At 48.2% G+C, this 14160-nt stretch overlaps 5 protein-coding genes across 5 annotated transcripts; 3 read left to right on the top strand and 2 right to left on the bottom strand.

The window, feature by feature from the left end:
* Window positions 1-628: 628 nt before the first annotated feature.
* Window positions 629-2897, bottom strand: V8C40DRAFT_81344 (cytochrome P450). Its single transcript, XM_083223465.1, has 2 exons — window positions 2457-2897; window positions 629-2382 (listed from the first exon to the last, which is right to left on the bottom strand). The coding sequence occupies exons 1-2, from the start codon at window positions 2643-2645 to the stop codon at window positions 844-846; spliced, it is 1728 nt and encodes a 575-aa protein (XP_083069595.1). The 5' UTR covers window positions 2646-2897; the 3' UTR covers window positions 629-843.
* Window positions 2898-3820: 923 nt separating this feature from the next.
* V8C40DRAFT_81312 (uncharacterized protein) lies at window positions 3821-5254 on the top strand. The gene is made up of 3 exons (XM_083223464.1): window positions 3821-4092; window positions 4157-4623; window positions 4697-5254. Exons 1-3 carry the CDS (start codon window positions 3946-3948, stop codon window positions 5103-5105), a joined length of 1023 nt encoding a protein of 340 aa, XP_083069594.1. The 5' UTR covers window positions 3821-3945; the 3' UTR covers window positions 5106-5254.
* On the bottom strand, window positions 5187-7207 carry V8C40DRAFT_254147 (cytochrome P450). The gene is made up of 4 exons (XM_083217759.1): window positions 6772-7207; window positions 6152-6715; window positions 5939-6082; window positions 5187-5870 (listed from the first exon to the last, which is right to left on the bottom strand). The coding sequence occupies exons 1-4, from the start codon at window positions 7160-7162 to the stop codon at window positions 5404-5406; spliced, it is 1566 nt and encodes a 521-aa protein (XP_083069593.1). The 5' UTR covers window positions 7163-7207; the 3' UTR covers window positions 5187-5403.
* Window positions 7208-8174: 967 nt separating this feature from the next.
* On the top strand, window positions 8175-9225 carry V8C40DRAFT_269361 (terpene synthase family protein; the record flags this gene model as incomplete). The annotated part of the gene is made up of 4 exons (XM_083220076.1): window positions 8175-8184; window positions 8248-8422; window positions 8482-8764; window positions 8842-9225. The coding sequence occupies 4 exons, from the start codon at window positions 8175-8177 to the stop codon at window positions 9223-9225; spliced, it is 852 nt and encodes a 283-aa protein (XP_083069592.1).
* A 1509-nt stretch (window positions 9226-10734) lies between these two features.
* V8C40DRAFT_282017 (5'-methylthioadenosine/S-adenosylhomocysteine nucleosidase family protein) lies at window positions 10735-12598 on the top strand (the record flags this gene model as incomplete). Its single annotated transcript, XM_083221717.1, has 2 exons — window positions 10735-12087; window positions 12140-12598. 2 exons carry the CDS (start codon window positions 10735-10737, stop codon window positions 12509-12511), a joined length of 1725 nt encoding a protein of 574 aa, XP_083069591.1. The 3' UTR covers window positions 12512-12598.
* Between the last annotated feature and the right edge of the window lie 1562 nt (window positions 12599-14160).

Raw genomic sequence — 14160 nt, 5'->3', positions numbered from 1 at the left:
ACAACATAACCAGCATGAGCCATTTGGCTTTGAGGGCCACTTACTCTATCGCCTTGGAGGGAACAACGGATGGGACTGTCGACAGCCTTTGTCATGGACAGCAGAGCCAGAGATGACGGGAGCTCTTCCACATCAGGTAATCGTCCGAACCGAACTCTCTTAAGGCGCTCGCACAAAACAGGGCATCCTCTTCAACTCAAACTCATCTTTGATTGCCGGCTTTTCCATAGGTGCTGATTGTCGCACTTTTTCAGGCTTTTCAAAGATGTTGTTTTGAAGGATAATGGCTAAGCACCGTGCTCGCGGGCTGAGGCAAAAAGCGCTCGCCAACATATACACCTGAAGTTTCTCTACGACATGCATCTTGTGGGGGCGCACTCGCATTATACAACACAACGTGACTGTACTTCTCATAACCACAGAAATTATGAAGCGACATAAGTTCTTGATGTCTATCTATTAGCATCGCCTACTTATTAAGATCGGTTACAGACCCTGCATGTGCACAGGCCGGGGAAGTGAGCACGGTCCAGCCGCGACAGTCTGCCGAGGACCTGGCCCCTGAAGGATACGAGAGACGACTATTGATAGATGGAGCCAATCTGCATTGAAGTAAATAGGCGAGCGCATTGATCGCGAAATAGTCCACCGTGACAAATCAAGACTGACAGAGGATATCCATAGCACATGCAACTCATTGTCTCCTTCTGGTAGCGTCGCAGCCGCGGATTTATGGCCCGGTTGACTGAAGACTACATGTTGACAAACAAATGAATTTTGATCTCAGTCTATGGGTTTGAATACATGGATAATATAATACACGGCAGGTCATCTCTAAGCCTCTTACAGCTCAATCTCCTTCAGCCGAATGAAGCACTTCGTCGGCTCCCTCGCAAACTTCTGCACTGCGTCGTAGCCACCCAGCTTCTCCGGGATGGGCAATAACTCAAAGTTCCAGACAATCAACGCAAAGTGAATCTTGAGCACTTGCAGAGCCAGCTTTCTGCCGAAGCATCCCCTGAGTCCCATACCGAACGCCAGCGACGGACCAGCCATCGTGTTGAACACCTCGGCACCGGTATCGGGATCTGTCTCGAGCCAGCGCTCGGGAATAAACTTAGCAATATCATCGTCCGACCAGGCACGCGACAGCGCCGACTTAGCCGTCTGTCGAGCCCCAGGGCTGCGCGCCTCGTCCGTAAGCTTCATGTTGGGTTCAAGGTAACCGGGACCATTGGCCATGAGGAAGACATTGGTACCCTTGGGAATAGTGCGGCCGAGGACGGTAGTATCCTGCTGAGCCTGGCGGACGACGAATGCAATAGTGTTTGAGTGGCGAAGAATCTCCTCCACAGTGGCATCAAGGTAAGGGACTTGTGCGTTGCTAAGCTCCGCGTAGGTCAGGTCGCGCTTCTCCTGGACAGCAGCTGGGAAGGCCGAACGGAGCTCGTCACGGAGACGGCTCTGCGCGGCAGGGTTGTCGGTCAGCATCTTGACGCCCCAGGCGATGGTGGTAGCGGATGTATCGTGGCCAGCAGTCATGAAACCAAAGAACTCGTCGGCAATGGCACCTTTGCGGTAGTCGGGCTTACGGCCTTCTTTGATCGCCACATCACGTTCGCGAAGGAGGACGGAGTGAAGCGCGCTCTTGGGCTTGATACTGGGGTCTTTCTCAATCAATTGGACGGATTCTTCAACCTTGTCCTCAATGTACTTGTCCTTGATGGCCTTGGCCTTGATCATGTAGGGGAACTTGCGGATGACCCACGAAGTCAGCACCGGGGCAGGAGAGAGCTGAGTGTCAGTGACCGAGTTGGCCAAGGTGAGCACAGCAGAGAAGATCTCAGGAGTGTGGCCTTCGGGGAAAGTGACGGGCTCATCGACATCATCGGGGAATACAGGCTCAAAGCTGTCCAACGCCTTGATGCGCTGGATGGTGTTGGTCTCGCTCTCGAGAAGGCCAAAGGAAGAGGCAAAGATGGAGTCCAACGTAGCAAAGGTGACATCGTGATGAGCCGAAAAGGGGCGGCCCTTGGCCATGTTGCATTTGATCTTCCACAACTTCATCAGGGTGCTTGCGGCCATGTACACCTCAGGCGCGCTGATCTCCCGGATGAAAGTCGGGGCCATCAAGTGGTTGATCAAGTTCCGGTTGTTCTTGAATCGAGGGTCGCTCGAGATGAATTGGATATGTTGCTCGGGCAAGATGCCATTGATGAGTTCACCAAAGAATTCGCTCCGGTCGAACTCTTTGATTCTCCGAAGCAGGATATCTTGGCTTTCGAAAGGGTCTGTCACCACCACCCATGGTAGTCCTCCGGGCTTGATGAAAGCCTGCACAATAGGGCTTTGGAGGCGAGTAGTAAGAGACGTTAACCAACACTATTTCCATTCAAAGTTACATGTTAGCAATCTGTGTCCGCCAGCTGACGTTGTGAGTAGTGGCAGTGTCTTACAAAAATGCGTTGTGTACGCATCACATAGCCCATCATCTCTGGCACATCACCAAACAACTTTGCTGCCGCATCTTTGTTGTACGGGATATCAGGGATTGGCTTTGGCAAGATCCTTCGGTATGCCGTATACAGAACGACACAGACGATCGCCACGACATAAACTCCTCCTGAGGAGGTAATCACCGCCATTGTTTCTGCCAAAGTGTTGCTTTACTGGATTCATACAAGTCTGAGTTTAACAATCACGAACGAAAAAGCAAATAGGATTCAGCTTCTTGTTGAAAAACTACCGCACCAGCAGCCTATAACTTCGCTTTGGAATCCTCCCCCCTCTGTTGGTGACTATATGAGTAGTCGTATGCGAAGCATCCAAGGGACCCCGGTTTGCCCCTGCATACGACATGAACAAATTTGCTTTTGCGGCCTAGAATCAGCTTGCCCAGAACTCTGAAACGAATCCACCGTATTAGAAGGCCGTTAGAAGCACTTTTGAAGAATCCTAGGTTACACTAACAACACTGTTGGAACGTTGCTGGGGGCCTGGCCGCTCCTCCAGTCTGTTCCCCACCTCTCCGCTCGACAGGCAAAGAGTTGGGTGCAGAAATCATACGTCGTCTCAATTAAGGCCTGTCTATTGATGTGCCTAGCGTTCTACCCACTGGACAACTGATGGCCGTCGCTCTAAACCTTGCCGATGTTGTGGGTAATTCCTTATAAACCGGCTTGGTCATTCTTTCGGTTCCACGGCCGGGAGTACGCGGTTTGCCCCATGTCCATTGGTGCAAACTTGCTACCGTTGGGACGCAGGGCAAGGATGATGAAGACAAACGGCATGAACCTTGGCCCACAAAATGTAATCTGTCAACCAGGTAAGATACGGAGAATGTACTCCGTAGGCTCTAATGCCCCAGATACAGTTAGTGATCGTCTATCAGTTTCCCGTCCCGTTATTTAGTCAGACGGATGCACCCGGGGATACCCACGCAGCTTATTCCTAGTTGCCTGGTAATTGTCTTCTCCGTTGGACTTTGCACGCTGACCATGAGCCCTTGTAATACGGATGGACTCTTTTGCCGGAAGCCCTGGCGCCCTCCAACGGCCCGGAAGTAAAAGTAGTACCAGTTTTCCGTAGAGAGAGCTCGCATCAACAGGGGCTACAACTATATACGGAGTAGGTTGATGAACCGCGGCACAGGGGAGCCCTGCCCCGGGTGATCCTACAGCTCTTAGAGCCGGCATAAACCTGGTAGCTCGTAGAGTCTGTCTGCACTCCTAGCCATAAGTCGCTTGCCTGGGCAAGCCTGAGCAAGCCACCTCATTTACAAGAAAACTCTTACTAGGAAAACTTTTATAAGCCGTATTTTTCTAAAAAGTCCGCTGACCCGACTTTAGTGAGTTGCTCTTTTCACAAAGGCGAGCACGAGTTCTAGACCGGTTGCATATCTTCCGTTTACTTGGCATCTGTGCGAAGCAGCGGCAACAATTCAAAATGCCGAACTCTATGGCTCTGGCCATGAATGTCACAATGATAGTTTGCAGTGCACTATCGTTGGTCTTCATGAGCTTGCGATTCTTCAGCAAACACCTTGTGTCTACGAAACTCGGCATTGATGACGCGGTGCTTCTCTTCTCCTGGGTAAGGTTGCGCCATGTCTTGTCTCTCGGAAACTACCCGACTAACTTTTCCATGTCTTTCCTAGTTGCTTTTTGTGACATTCATTGTCTTGTCGATTTATGCTACAAAGTTCGGGCTCGGGAAGCACTATGAAGACGCGGATTTGACAAAGCTGCCGCGTCTACTATACCTATTACCGATAGGCCAATTCTTTGCCGTCATCTCGGTTGCCGTGTCCAAGTCCTCCTTCATCTTGACACTACTGAAGCTAGTGACTGTGACCTGGCAAAAGGCCGCGTTGTGGTTCATGCTTGTGACCATCAACGGGTCCATGTTCAGCATTGCTGTTGTCCAGTTCTTTCAATGCTCGGTCCCGCCTACTCCAGGATGCGTTCAGAACGATGCTGTCATTGGGTTGGGATCATACGCAGCAGGGTACTCGGCCGCCATGGATTTAGTCCTTACGGCATTCCCAGCTATAGTTATCTGGAACCTGCAGATGAAGAGCAGTGACAAGTTTGGTATCATTGCCTCTATGAGCTTGGGTATAGTGTAAGTCGTCTCGCACCCAGCATATTGCACTTACCTTAGATATTGGAGTACTTGCTAACTTTAAAACTTATAGAGCCGGTGTCGTGGGTATCTATAAGACTTCCACAATTGGCCTTGTTGCTCGCAACACGGACTTCACCTACGGAACGGCCTTTCCTCTGATCTGGCTTTCTGCCGAGGTTAGTGCAACTGTCATTGCCGCCTCAATCCCCTTCTTCAGGCCGCTGGTCCGCATGATTAAGGGTACAGAGGCGAAGGACTCTTCCTACGCCTTGTCCAAAGTCAGCCGGCCTGGCACAAACCCTCTCAACAGAACCCACGAACAGCTAGAAGACGATAATAGAAGCGACCAGTATATCTTGAAGCCGGGCTCAAACAATATCTTGCGCGAGACAACTTACACCGTACAGCACAGCTACGAAGGTGAAGATAAAGCTAGCTATACTGACCACTCTCAGCGAGGACACGGTAATGCTTACTAGAGTGTGATCCCCATGACAGTCAAAGTGGTGTATGAATTTTGAGTATTATTTAAGAAGGAATTAGAATTAATTAATGGCTACGGTGCCTTTCGTCTATACAATCTGCCAATTTCCACAAGTGATGCCGTTTCTAAAAACTAGTCCTAAGTTTCCTAGCGCCCGAATGATAACTCAGATTCGCTTTTTCCCGTTTCCCTGATTTTCTCGCTTCCTCGAGTTCTAGAACTACTTAGTGTTCGAATGAGCGAGATTTCCCCTGATTGCTCTGCCACACTCATAACTCCTCGCAACAAGGAATCTAATCCTCCTCAGGGGAAGACATGTGACCAGATGCCAATGTGAGTCGGCACATGAGCGGCTTTTTCTCCCAAAGGACATAGGCATTTTGCTCATCCCAGTCCGAAGCGCCCTCCACACCGTCGCAAATTTCTATATTAAACTTGAACAAGAGGCGAGCAAGGATGAGTTGCGTCTCCCGCATGGCCATGTTCTGACCCAGGCAGTCCCGAGGTCCGAAGGCGAAGGGGCGCCAGCACTCACGGTTGTCGCCGCTATAGGCAGGGTCATTGAGCCAGCGCTCAGGGACGAAGCTGTCAGGATCCCGGAAGTTATCGGGGTTACGGTAGGTGGCGTAGTGGTGGACAGAGACACGAGTTCCACCGGGGACGGGGCCTCCAGGCATATTCATCCCTGATGCGTGGCTCGGCACCACTCTTGGAACTCCGACTGGCACCGGGGGATATAACCGGAGTGCTTCCTTTATACCTTCCAAAAGGGTTAAGTACGTGCATATGAGTAAAATTGGATTTGTGAAGTGGCAACCGTGTACTTACATGCGTTCAGATATACGAGTTCCGCGGCACTCTGGAAACTGATTTCCTCCTGAGACCCAAACTTTGCGCGGATCTCCCTCAGAAGTAAACCCAGCTTCTCTTCGTTTTTGAGCAGGTAGTATGTCACACCAGAAAGTGTCGTGCCTGTGAAATCAGAAAATTAAATCCCTATACTTCTACAGCAACGGGGAATTAAAAATTTCGGGAAAATACCTATTGTTTCACTGCCTGCTAGCATGAAGACATCGCCGTGGCAGTGCATTTCCTCTAGAGTCAGTTGCTTGTCTAGATCTGCGTCGAGGACCAAGCTCCAGATATCTGCTTCGTCCGATTTTCTCTGGAGTCTCTTATCGACACGATCGGCAGAATGCTTAAAGTGGTTATATTTCATCTCCTTAATAGATTGTGGTTCCAAAAGTTTGAAAGCAAAGTCTAGGATCCCGTAATATTGAATTATTTGTGCAATAGGAATAACCTTGATAGAGTCAAACACCGACTCGACCCATTTTGAGTATCGGTTGCTCTGGAGGAGGCCGAGCGGTTCTCCAAAGGTGAGATGCCCCATGATGTCGAATGCGGTGAATTGATACAACTCAACCATGTTTACACTCTGACTATTGGCGGAAGTTTCACTCAATGAGGAAAGCAACTGATCAATATTCTTCTGGAAGATTGGCTCCTGTCGCTTCAAGGCTCGCTCCGAAAACGCTGGAGCAAAAACCTGTCTGAAGCGACGGTGATCCTCATGCGCTGGCGCGCTGTTGATCCCATAGACACCTGATACGTTTTTGTTAACCCTGCTCAAGATATATTTCGCCTATTTGGAGCCTCACCATTATACGGCGCAACAAACCACTCTCTGGCTTTTGGGAATTCTCGGCCGCCCCTTTCATGGCCATGGATTGCCTTCCAGGCGGCACCGCTGCCGTCCATGTAGCTCAATTCGTTTGGCCCATAGCGGACAACCGGGCCGTACTTGGAGTGGAGTTTTTGCATCCATTGCACCTGTCGTCCGGAGATAGCAGAGATCCAGAATGGAATACAACTCAAGGAGGTGTACCATGGACCTGGGAATCTGGACAAAGGGTGCAATGTCACTGAGTAAACTGCAGACAAGACCCAGTACGAAACGCCGAAGAATGTGATGGCAATCAAGGCATGGCTCGCTGAGACGGTGCCAAGTGCCGGGATACTGTAAAGAGAAGGCAATTCTAGCCAGGCCATGGTAGCGACAAGTACTCGTATATTGGCCTCAACTATACTTTACTGTGTACTACAGAATGGAATTCTAGAAAACTGCTGTCTTGCAGGACGACATTAATACTACTCTGCTACCGGCAGAATGGGATTCCATCACTCGCTTGTGGCAACCAGCAGAGGATGGTCGGGGCCAGTTACTGCGACGTCCGCCCCCGGTAATTACAATTGCCGCGGATACCTTGCAGGGATCGCTATTTTCTGACAGGTACGGCGTAATACGGGGAGACGTTAAGCCACCCCTATGTATGTAACCTGCACTTGAAGGCGGGACACGAGATGTGGATAGAGAAAAGAGATAGGGGAACATTATCCGTATGTATGTCAGAATCCTTAAGAAATTTAGGGGGGCGGCACATGTAAGGTCAAGCGCGCAGAATGGACTCGGCCCAACAACCTGGTTTAAAAACCGGAAGTGAGCCGTTACCTGTCAGACCGGGTAACTGCCCAAACCAGGGTGCCAATCCCGGCAGCTGGGATGGCGTCTGGAGTCCGATTGCAGGGGTCTGAATTCGATGCCGGGTAGGAATACGCTGAGAGAAATGGATGGTTCATAGGGTCTTCGTAGAAACGAAGTTACCTGTACCTATTGCTGAGATGAATATAAATATAAGTGTCTAGGACAATGAAAAGGAAAAAACACAACTACAATTTTTATAAACAACTTGCCTCATTTCCATCAAGCAAAATGCCAAACTCTCAACTGCCGGAGACAACTTGTCAGAAGGTCAGACTCCCGCCGCTTGAAGCAGGATGGAGATGGCCCAGACTTGTGAGCTCCTACTTGGAAGAAGTCGAAGAGGAGTGTTTGAAATGGTCGGCAAGTTTTACTGCCTTTGATCAAGAAACACAATGTCTTATTCATGAGAAAGGAAAACTAAGTTTGTCTCCCAATGTTGTGTCCTGACTCCCAATCGCGCTGTTCGAGCTAACCAAAGGAACTTGTGAAGATCTCCTTGCGGGCATGTGCTATGCAAGAATGACGAAGGGTAAGACACATGTCCCTTTCTAAGTCTTCATTATTCGAATGATACTAACATGTTTCAAACCAGAGCAAATCAGGTCTGGATGCGAGCTTATGCATCTTTTCTTCATGTTCGACGAATACTCCGACAAGGCATCTCCGGAAGAAGTTCTTTATCAAGCCCAGGTCATGATTGACACTCTCAAAAGTCCTGAGACGCCTCGACCAAAGGGGGAATGGATCGGAGGTGAAATAATACGACAGTAAGTGGCAAAGTCGTACCTGCAGCGACCCCATGCTTAGAGCTTACTTATGATTTTAGATTCTTGCTTCACCTTCCTAGTACTGCTACCGAGACCTTTCGGGCTAGATTCGGTGCAACTTGGATACAATATGTTCACTCTGTGGTCCAACAGGCTCAATTCAGATCAGAGTCACGTATCCTGGATTTGGAAGACTTCCTTGCCGTCCGACGCCATACCTCTGGCGCACCATCAACAATTGCCTTTTACGAAATGAACAGTGACATCCCGGATGATATCCGAGAGCATCCTGTCATTCGTGAACTGGAAGTCTTGGCGGTGGACCTCATCGTTATTGCCAATGTGGGTACATGTAACCTTTCCAGATGATGAACACGCGTATGCGACGGTGACAGGGCTCTTACTGATTGCACACACAGGACATCCTTTCGTACAACAAGGAGCAGGCTATAGGAGACGACGAGCACAACATCGTTACCATCCTCATGAGCCAGTACAACCTTGACGTCCAACAAGGCATTGATATGGCGGGAGATCTGGCTGATGAGAAGATGGACAGGTTCTACTACCTGTATCCGCAAGTCCCTCGATACGTCGGGCCTGTAGATTTGGAAGTACAGACCCTTGTGGATGGCATGGCTCAGTGCGTCAGTGGTGTATTCCATTGGAGCTATGAGAGCCAGCGATATTTTGGGAAACGCGGGATGGAAATCAAGCGGACCCGACAACTACGACTCCTGCCCAAGGTGAAGACGAATGACTTCGCAGGTACTGTACCTGTGAATGATGTCTTGATCTTGTAAATTAAGGGGGTGTCATGTAATATATTAATTGGGGAATGGGAGACAGAGAGACAATGTACAGTACGAAAAGAAGATGGGATAGAAGATCAGATAGAGACGTCCGCAGGGAGAACAAGGGTTGGAAAAGATTAGACATAGAGACCAAGGGATAGACAGGGGAAAGATAGAAGTTCATAGACAAGCAGCTAAGTAATAAGTGTACAAAACATTACCAATTGTATGTTTCAGTCTCTACAAGGAGGTTTATCCAGGCGGAAATAGAACGGCTTGGGTGAGTTTGAGCGCAGGGTTGGAGTCTATTAGCTAGGGGTGCTGACCTCATCATACATACCATGTAAATGAACTCCAATGACTGACAACCTGTGTGCCTCGATATTGGGCATCAATATTCAGGCTATGGAGATAATTTTTTAGAAATTGTTTTGTCGGGGACACTATCGTAAACTTTGGATTTTCAAGTTGAATCGCTGTGTAAATCGAAACCGCATGAACTTGGAGCTCACTATGTCTAACCAGCAAGTTTCTGAGCCACGAATCCAACTGCAAGGAAGGTGAAAACTTTTCATCAACAAGCTGCCAATGTACTCCAGGGTGAGCTGGGAACATAAAAGTTACATATACACGCCAGCGTACTCGAATAACTGGGGACAGAACCAGTACAGTCCCAGTTTATGTGCTTGATGTGGACGGCAATTGACCCTAAATTGACAGAGTTGACTAGCTGCAAAGGGAGATAGTAAATATCTATGGATATAACAACTTACGATAACAACTTGTAGGTGCACCGGTTTGTCAATTTAGCTATGCAAAGGACAACCCTTTATGTAAGACTACATACAGGTATTCACTTACTTAGGCTGTAGATACCCAACACCTTGAGTGTCTGCTACTATTACTATTCTCTTCTATTATCATACTATGATTATACTCATTAGTACCAGATGTTATCATTACGTGTAATTCTGAGTATGAGATGCGGGATGCTGAATAGCAACTGGGCGTTCTGAATGGGCACTCCCCCGCATGTATCTGATCGCAGAGCCTCATTCATACCCAACCACATATACCCCATGCATGCCTTGCGAACAAAACAATCTAGAATCCAATAGAGCTATGCCACGTAAATGACCTTTTGTCAAAAATCAAATATGCAGACATGTAGTATTGTCAGATCATTATGACGAGCTACAAACCAATAGCAATTGACATAAGTCTGGGACTATTGCAGTTGCATTTTAATTGGGTTGCATCTTGACAGCTGAAGCGGCACAGTTTCAGCCGCAGTCAAGTTGAATTCACCAATAGCATTGAAGCCCCTCCTGCAAGACGGCTCATAGCTTATTCAACTTGACAGGCCATATTTCGAGATGCCCAATATATCTGTGTGTAACCTGACGGGTGTATATCTGTTGAACTCTATATAAACTGGCAAGTTTCCAGGAATAACCTGGTTGACTTTACATCTCTATCCTCATCAACTTACATATATCAGCTTGAACCACTTCAACCATGTCAGCCACTCCACCCCCCAACAGATCCTACAGCCGCGATTCATACACGATTGCATGGATCAGCGCGCTGCCCCATGAACAAACGGCAGCAATTGGCATGCTTGATAATCAGCATGCGCGACCTCATGATTTCATTCAGCCTCCAAATGACAGCAATTCCTATTCCTGGGGCGACATTAACTCCTTTAACATAGTTATTGCCTCGCTTCCTGCTGGGGAATATGGAACTGCTTCCGCTGCTGGTACCGCTGTCACTACCTTATTGTCCTTTCCTCAAGTTCGATTTGGGCTCATGGTTGGCATCGGAGCCGGTGTCCCTAGACCAGGCAGAGACGTTCGTCTTGGTGATATTGTTGTGAGCCGTCCAGAGGGAACCAGCGGTGGCGTGGTTCAATATGACTTTGGCAAGGCCCTTCAGGGAGGAGAATTCCGACGTACCGGATTTCTAAACAGTCCTCCTAGGGTTCTTCGCAGTGCGGTCACTAACCTGCAAGCACGCCATGGTCTTCAAGAGCCCCAAGTCCCTCAGTACCTTGCTCAAATGGTCAGCAGATTTCCCCGTCTTGGTCAACCAAACAATGGTGGTCCGAGTTATACCTACCAGGGAGTTGGAAATGACAGGCTCTTCAACGCTACATACCCCCACGAAGGGGGCGACGACTGTTCGAATTGTGATCCAACACAACTGCAAGGACGTGTCAAGAGAGACTCAAAAGATCCTGTGATCCATTACGGAGTTATCGCATCGGGAAATATGCTCATCAGAGATCCAAAAGTACGCGCGGAAATGGTCCAACGGACAGGGGAAGACTGCATCTGCTTTGAGATGGAAGCAGCTGGATTAATGAACCAGTTTCCTTGCCTGGTTATCCGTGGCATATGCGATTATGCAGACTCGCATAAAAACGATCAATGGCAGCGGTATGCGGCAGCAACAGCGGCAGCCTATACCAAAGAACTCATTGGGCTTCTTCCGCCCCAAGCTGTTGCGGAGACTGATACGGCCGCTGGTGTTGTTAACCCCGGACAGAATCCCACTCCCACTCCCACTCCCACTCCTGGCCCGAATCCCACTCCCGTCCCAACTATCAACCCCAGTCCTGGACAGACCACTCCTGCACAGACCCCTAATCCCGGTCAGTCCCCAAGCAACGGCGATATTCGGCAATTGCGTGATGATGTTGCAGGGTTGTCTAGGCAAATGAATACCGTCATCCAGATGCTCCAGTCCTCCCCGCCTGGTAATTCAGGTAGTGGATCCGGTGGTGCAGGCTCTGCTGGAGGAGTCTCTGGGGGAGCTTCTGGAGGAAGTGCTCCTGAAGAAGGCATTTCTGGAGGACCGGGGGGCACGGTAAGTTTATGCATTCATTGATAGTGGCCGCTTGACTGACGTGTTATAATAGCATGTTCCCGGAAATAGATGGTACGGTTTTGCTTTGGCAGAACAAGTGGAAGCGGCCCAAAGAAGAAATCCTGACAGGTTTAAAGATGACCTCGTCAGTGCCATTGCGTATATGGGCGAGAGCGTTTTTAACTGGAGAGCGGATCAGAACAGTCAGGTGGCTCAGTTTTTCTCGACTCATAGTATCCGGCTGCGTTTTTCTGCGGATGAGCCGGCGTCTACGGATGAGCCTCTTAAGGGGCTTCCAATAAGCTCTCCGAGGCGGCTTGAGTTTGTTTGTCGGAGCTACAGGTTTTTCGGTGGTATGAATGAGCATTTTTGCAGAGTGTTTACTCTTTGGCGTATTGCTGTTGAGTTTATGGGGATGGAGTAGCGAAGGGGTACAATTCCTCATCGGAGCATTCGTAGCATTACTACTGAGGAGAAGTATATACACAAGTTGAATCGTCAAACACATTGCCTGAAATGCGTGAGCATTGCCAAGCTATTAAAGAGATTGTTGTAAACAGCCCAATGCAGAGTTACCGCCACCTTTCAATCTTGGGCGATGGCTTCTCCAACAGGGGGGCCGCGAGACCATGGAGCCAAAGTATTCATGTGTGCTACGCTCACATATAACCACCAACTCTTAACACACAGGATAGATGAGAAGCTTGATAACACTGGCTCCAAAGTAGAAGCTTTCTTCGTGCAAGGCGGTCGAATGAAAGAAGACGAATAAAAGGATGACAAAAAATGGGGGAGCGAGCTCTACAATATACTGCAGATCAGAAATAAATGAAAACGCCTTAAAACGAACGTATGCGCTTCCTAAAGTTATATCAACATAATACTGATGAGAAATACGCATTTAAAAGCTATTTCAAGGGGCAATTGGGGAAGAATTGTCGGCATATATAAGAACAAGTCAGGAAATCATTTCCTCAAGCTACTGCGGCCAAGTCTAGCTTGGAATAAAGCTTCAAAAGTACTTAGGAGTAGATTTAAGGCGTAAAATTGTCGACGTTTCTATATAAATTGAGGAGATGAACTTCCTCGACATTAAAAACCTGGGCTAGCCTTGTCTCAGTCACTAAACCGGACTCTCAATCTATCATGGGGTTCGTCAAAAAGCCTCCGCAAATAAACTAAGTCATGGCAGCATAAATTTATCAGGACAGGAAAGTCTCCAGCCCCGAGGAGTTCCATAGAGCTCATAACACGACGAATCGCCTGGGGGAATGATTAAGGGACACCAGTCTCCGTGCACAATACAAATCAGAACTGATAGATTAAATTTTAGAACATTTATTCTCCACTCGAAAACGTAGAATGGACTTTTGGCTTGGAAACTTACGGTCACACTCAAGAGAATAAGACTTGACGGATGCAAAATTAGAAGAGACCGTGTGGTACGTGATTAGGTCCGGAATAGTCACCCCCTCCCTTCCCTCACTACACTGCGTATCCGTGAATGTATCAAATGAGCCGATATTTTGGCTATTGATGCCAGTAGCACAAGCAATTGAAAGGAAGGCTGCGGCAGAAAAGGTGCGCATTTTGGCGGTTAATCTGTGTTTTATTCTTGATTGGTAAAGGTAAATAGTCAATAAGTTAGGTTGTCTGAATAGCTTATTCGTGGTAGCTTGAAACAAAATGTGCAGGAAGCTTTACCCTCTATTTATAGTTTTCAACTTCCCATAAACAACACCAATAGATAGAGTTGGTCTTTCGGTAGTAGTAATATAAATATTCTCACAGTTACTGCTGATCATATTGTCCGACGTATGACGATGTTCTTAGACCTATGGGTAACCGTACTTACCATCTCAAGACAAGTTGTCACACGCATCTTAGAGTCACACAGTTCGTCGAGCAGTTTCCATTGGCTTTTGGTGATATCTTAGTCAAGAATCCACGACTAATAGCATAGATTGGATTAGAAGATGTTATATGAGTAACCAGATATGTAAGAATGTAAGCATGTAATCCAGCTGTCCGTCCTCTTGATTTAGGAGCAATAGAGAGTCTATGATGTGGATG

This window comes from Trichoderma camerunense (genome assembly GCF_050948025.1).
Source record: "Trichoderma camerunense strain CBS 138272 chromosome Unknown V8C40scaffold_18, whole genome shotgun sequence".
NCBI classification, from domain to species: domain Eukaryota; kingdom Fungi; phylum Ascomycota; class Sordariomycetes; order Hypocreales; family Hypocreaceae; genus Trichoderma; species Trichoderma camerunense.
Note: the sequence above shows the minus strand (reverse complement) of the source record. Positions and strands in the feature narration are given on the sequence as shown.

Bases quoted from the DNA above. Each gene is read 5' to 3' on its own strand.
- V8C40DRAFT_81344 (XM_083223465.1), bottom strand. From the start codon at position 2,645: ATGGCGGTGATTACCTCCTCAGGAGGAGTTTATGTCGTGGCGATCGTC. The intron at 2,383-2,456 runs GTAAGACACTGC...GAATGGAAATAG, and splicing joins TGCGTACACAACGCATTTTT to TGTTGGTTAACGTCTCTTAC.
- V8C40DRAFT_81312 (XM_083223464.1), top strand. From the start codon at position 3,946: ATGCCGAACTCTATGGCTCTGGCCATGAATGTCACAATGATAGTTTGC. The intron at 4,093-4,156 runs GTAAGGTTGCGC...TGTCTTTCCTAG, and splicing joins CGGTGCTTCTCTTCTCCTGG to TTGCTTTTTGTGACATTCAT. The intron at 4,624-4,696 runs GTAAGTCGTCTC...TAAAACTTATAG, and splicing joins TCTATGAGCTTGGGTATAGT to AGCCGGTGTCGTGGGTATCT.
- V8C40DRAFT_254147 (XM_083217759.1), bottom strand. From the start codon at position 7,162: ATGGCCTGGCTAGAATTGCCTTCTCTTTACAGTATCCCGGCACTTGGC. The intron at 6,083-6,151 runs GTATTTTCCCGA...CTGATTTCACAG, and splicing joins AGCAGGCAGTGAAACAATAG to GCACGACACTTTCTGGTGTG. The intron at 5,871-5,938 runs GTAAGTACACGG...CCCTTTTGGAAG, and splicing joins ACTCGTATATCTGAACGCAT to GTATAAAGGAAGCACTCCGG.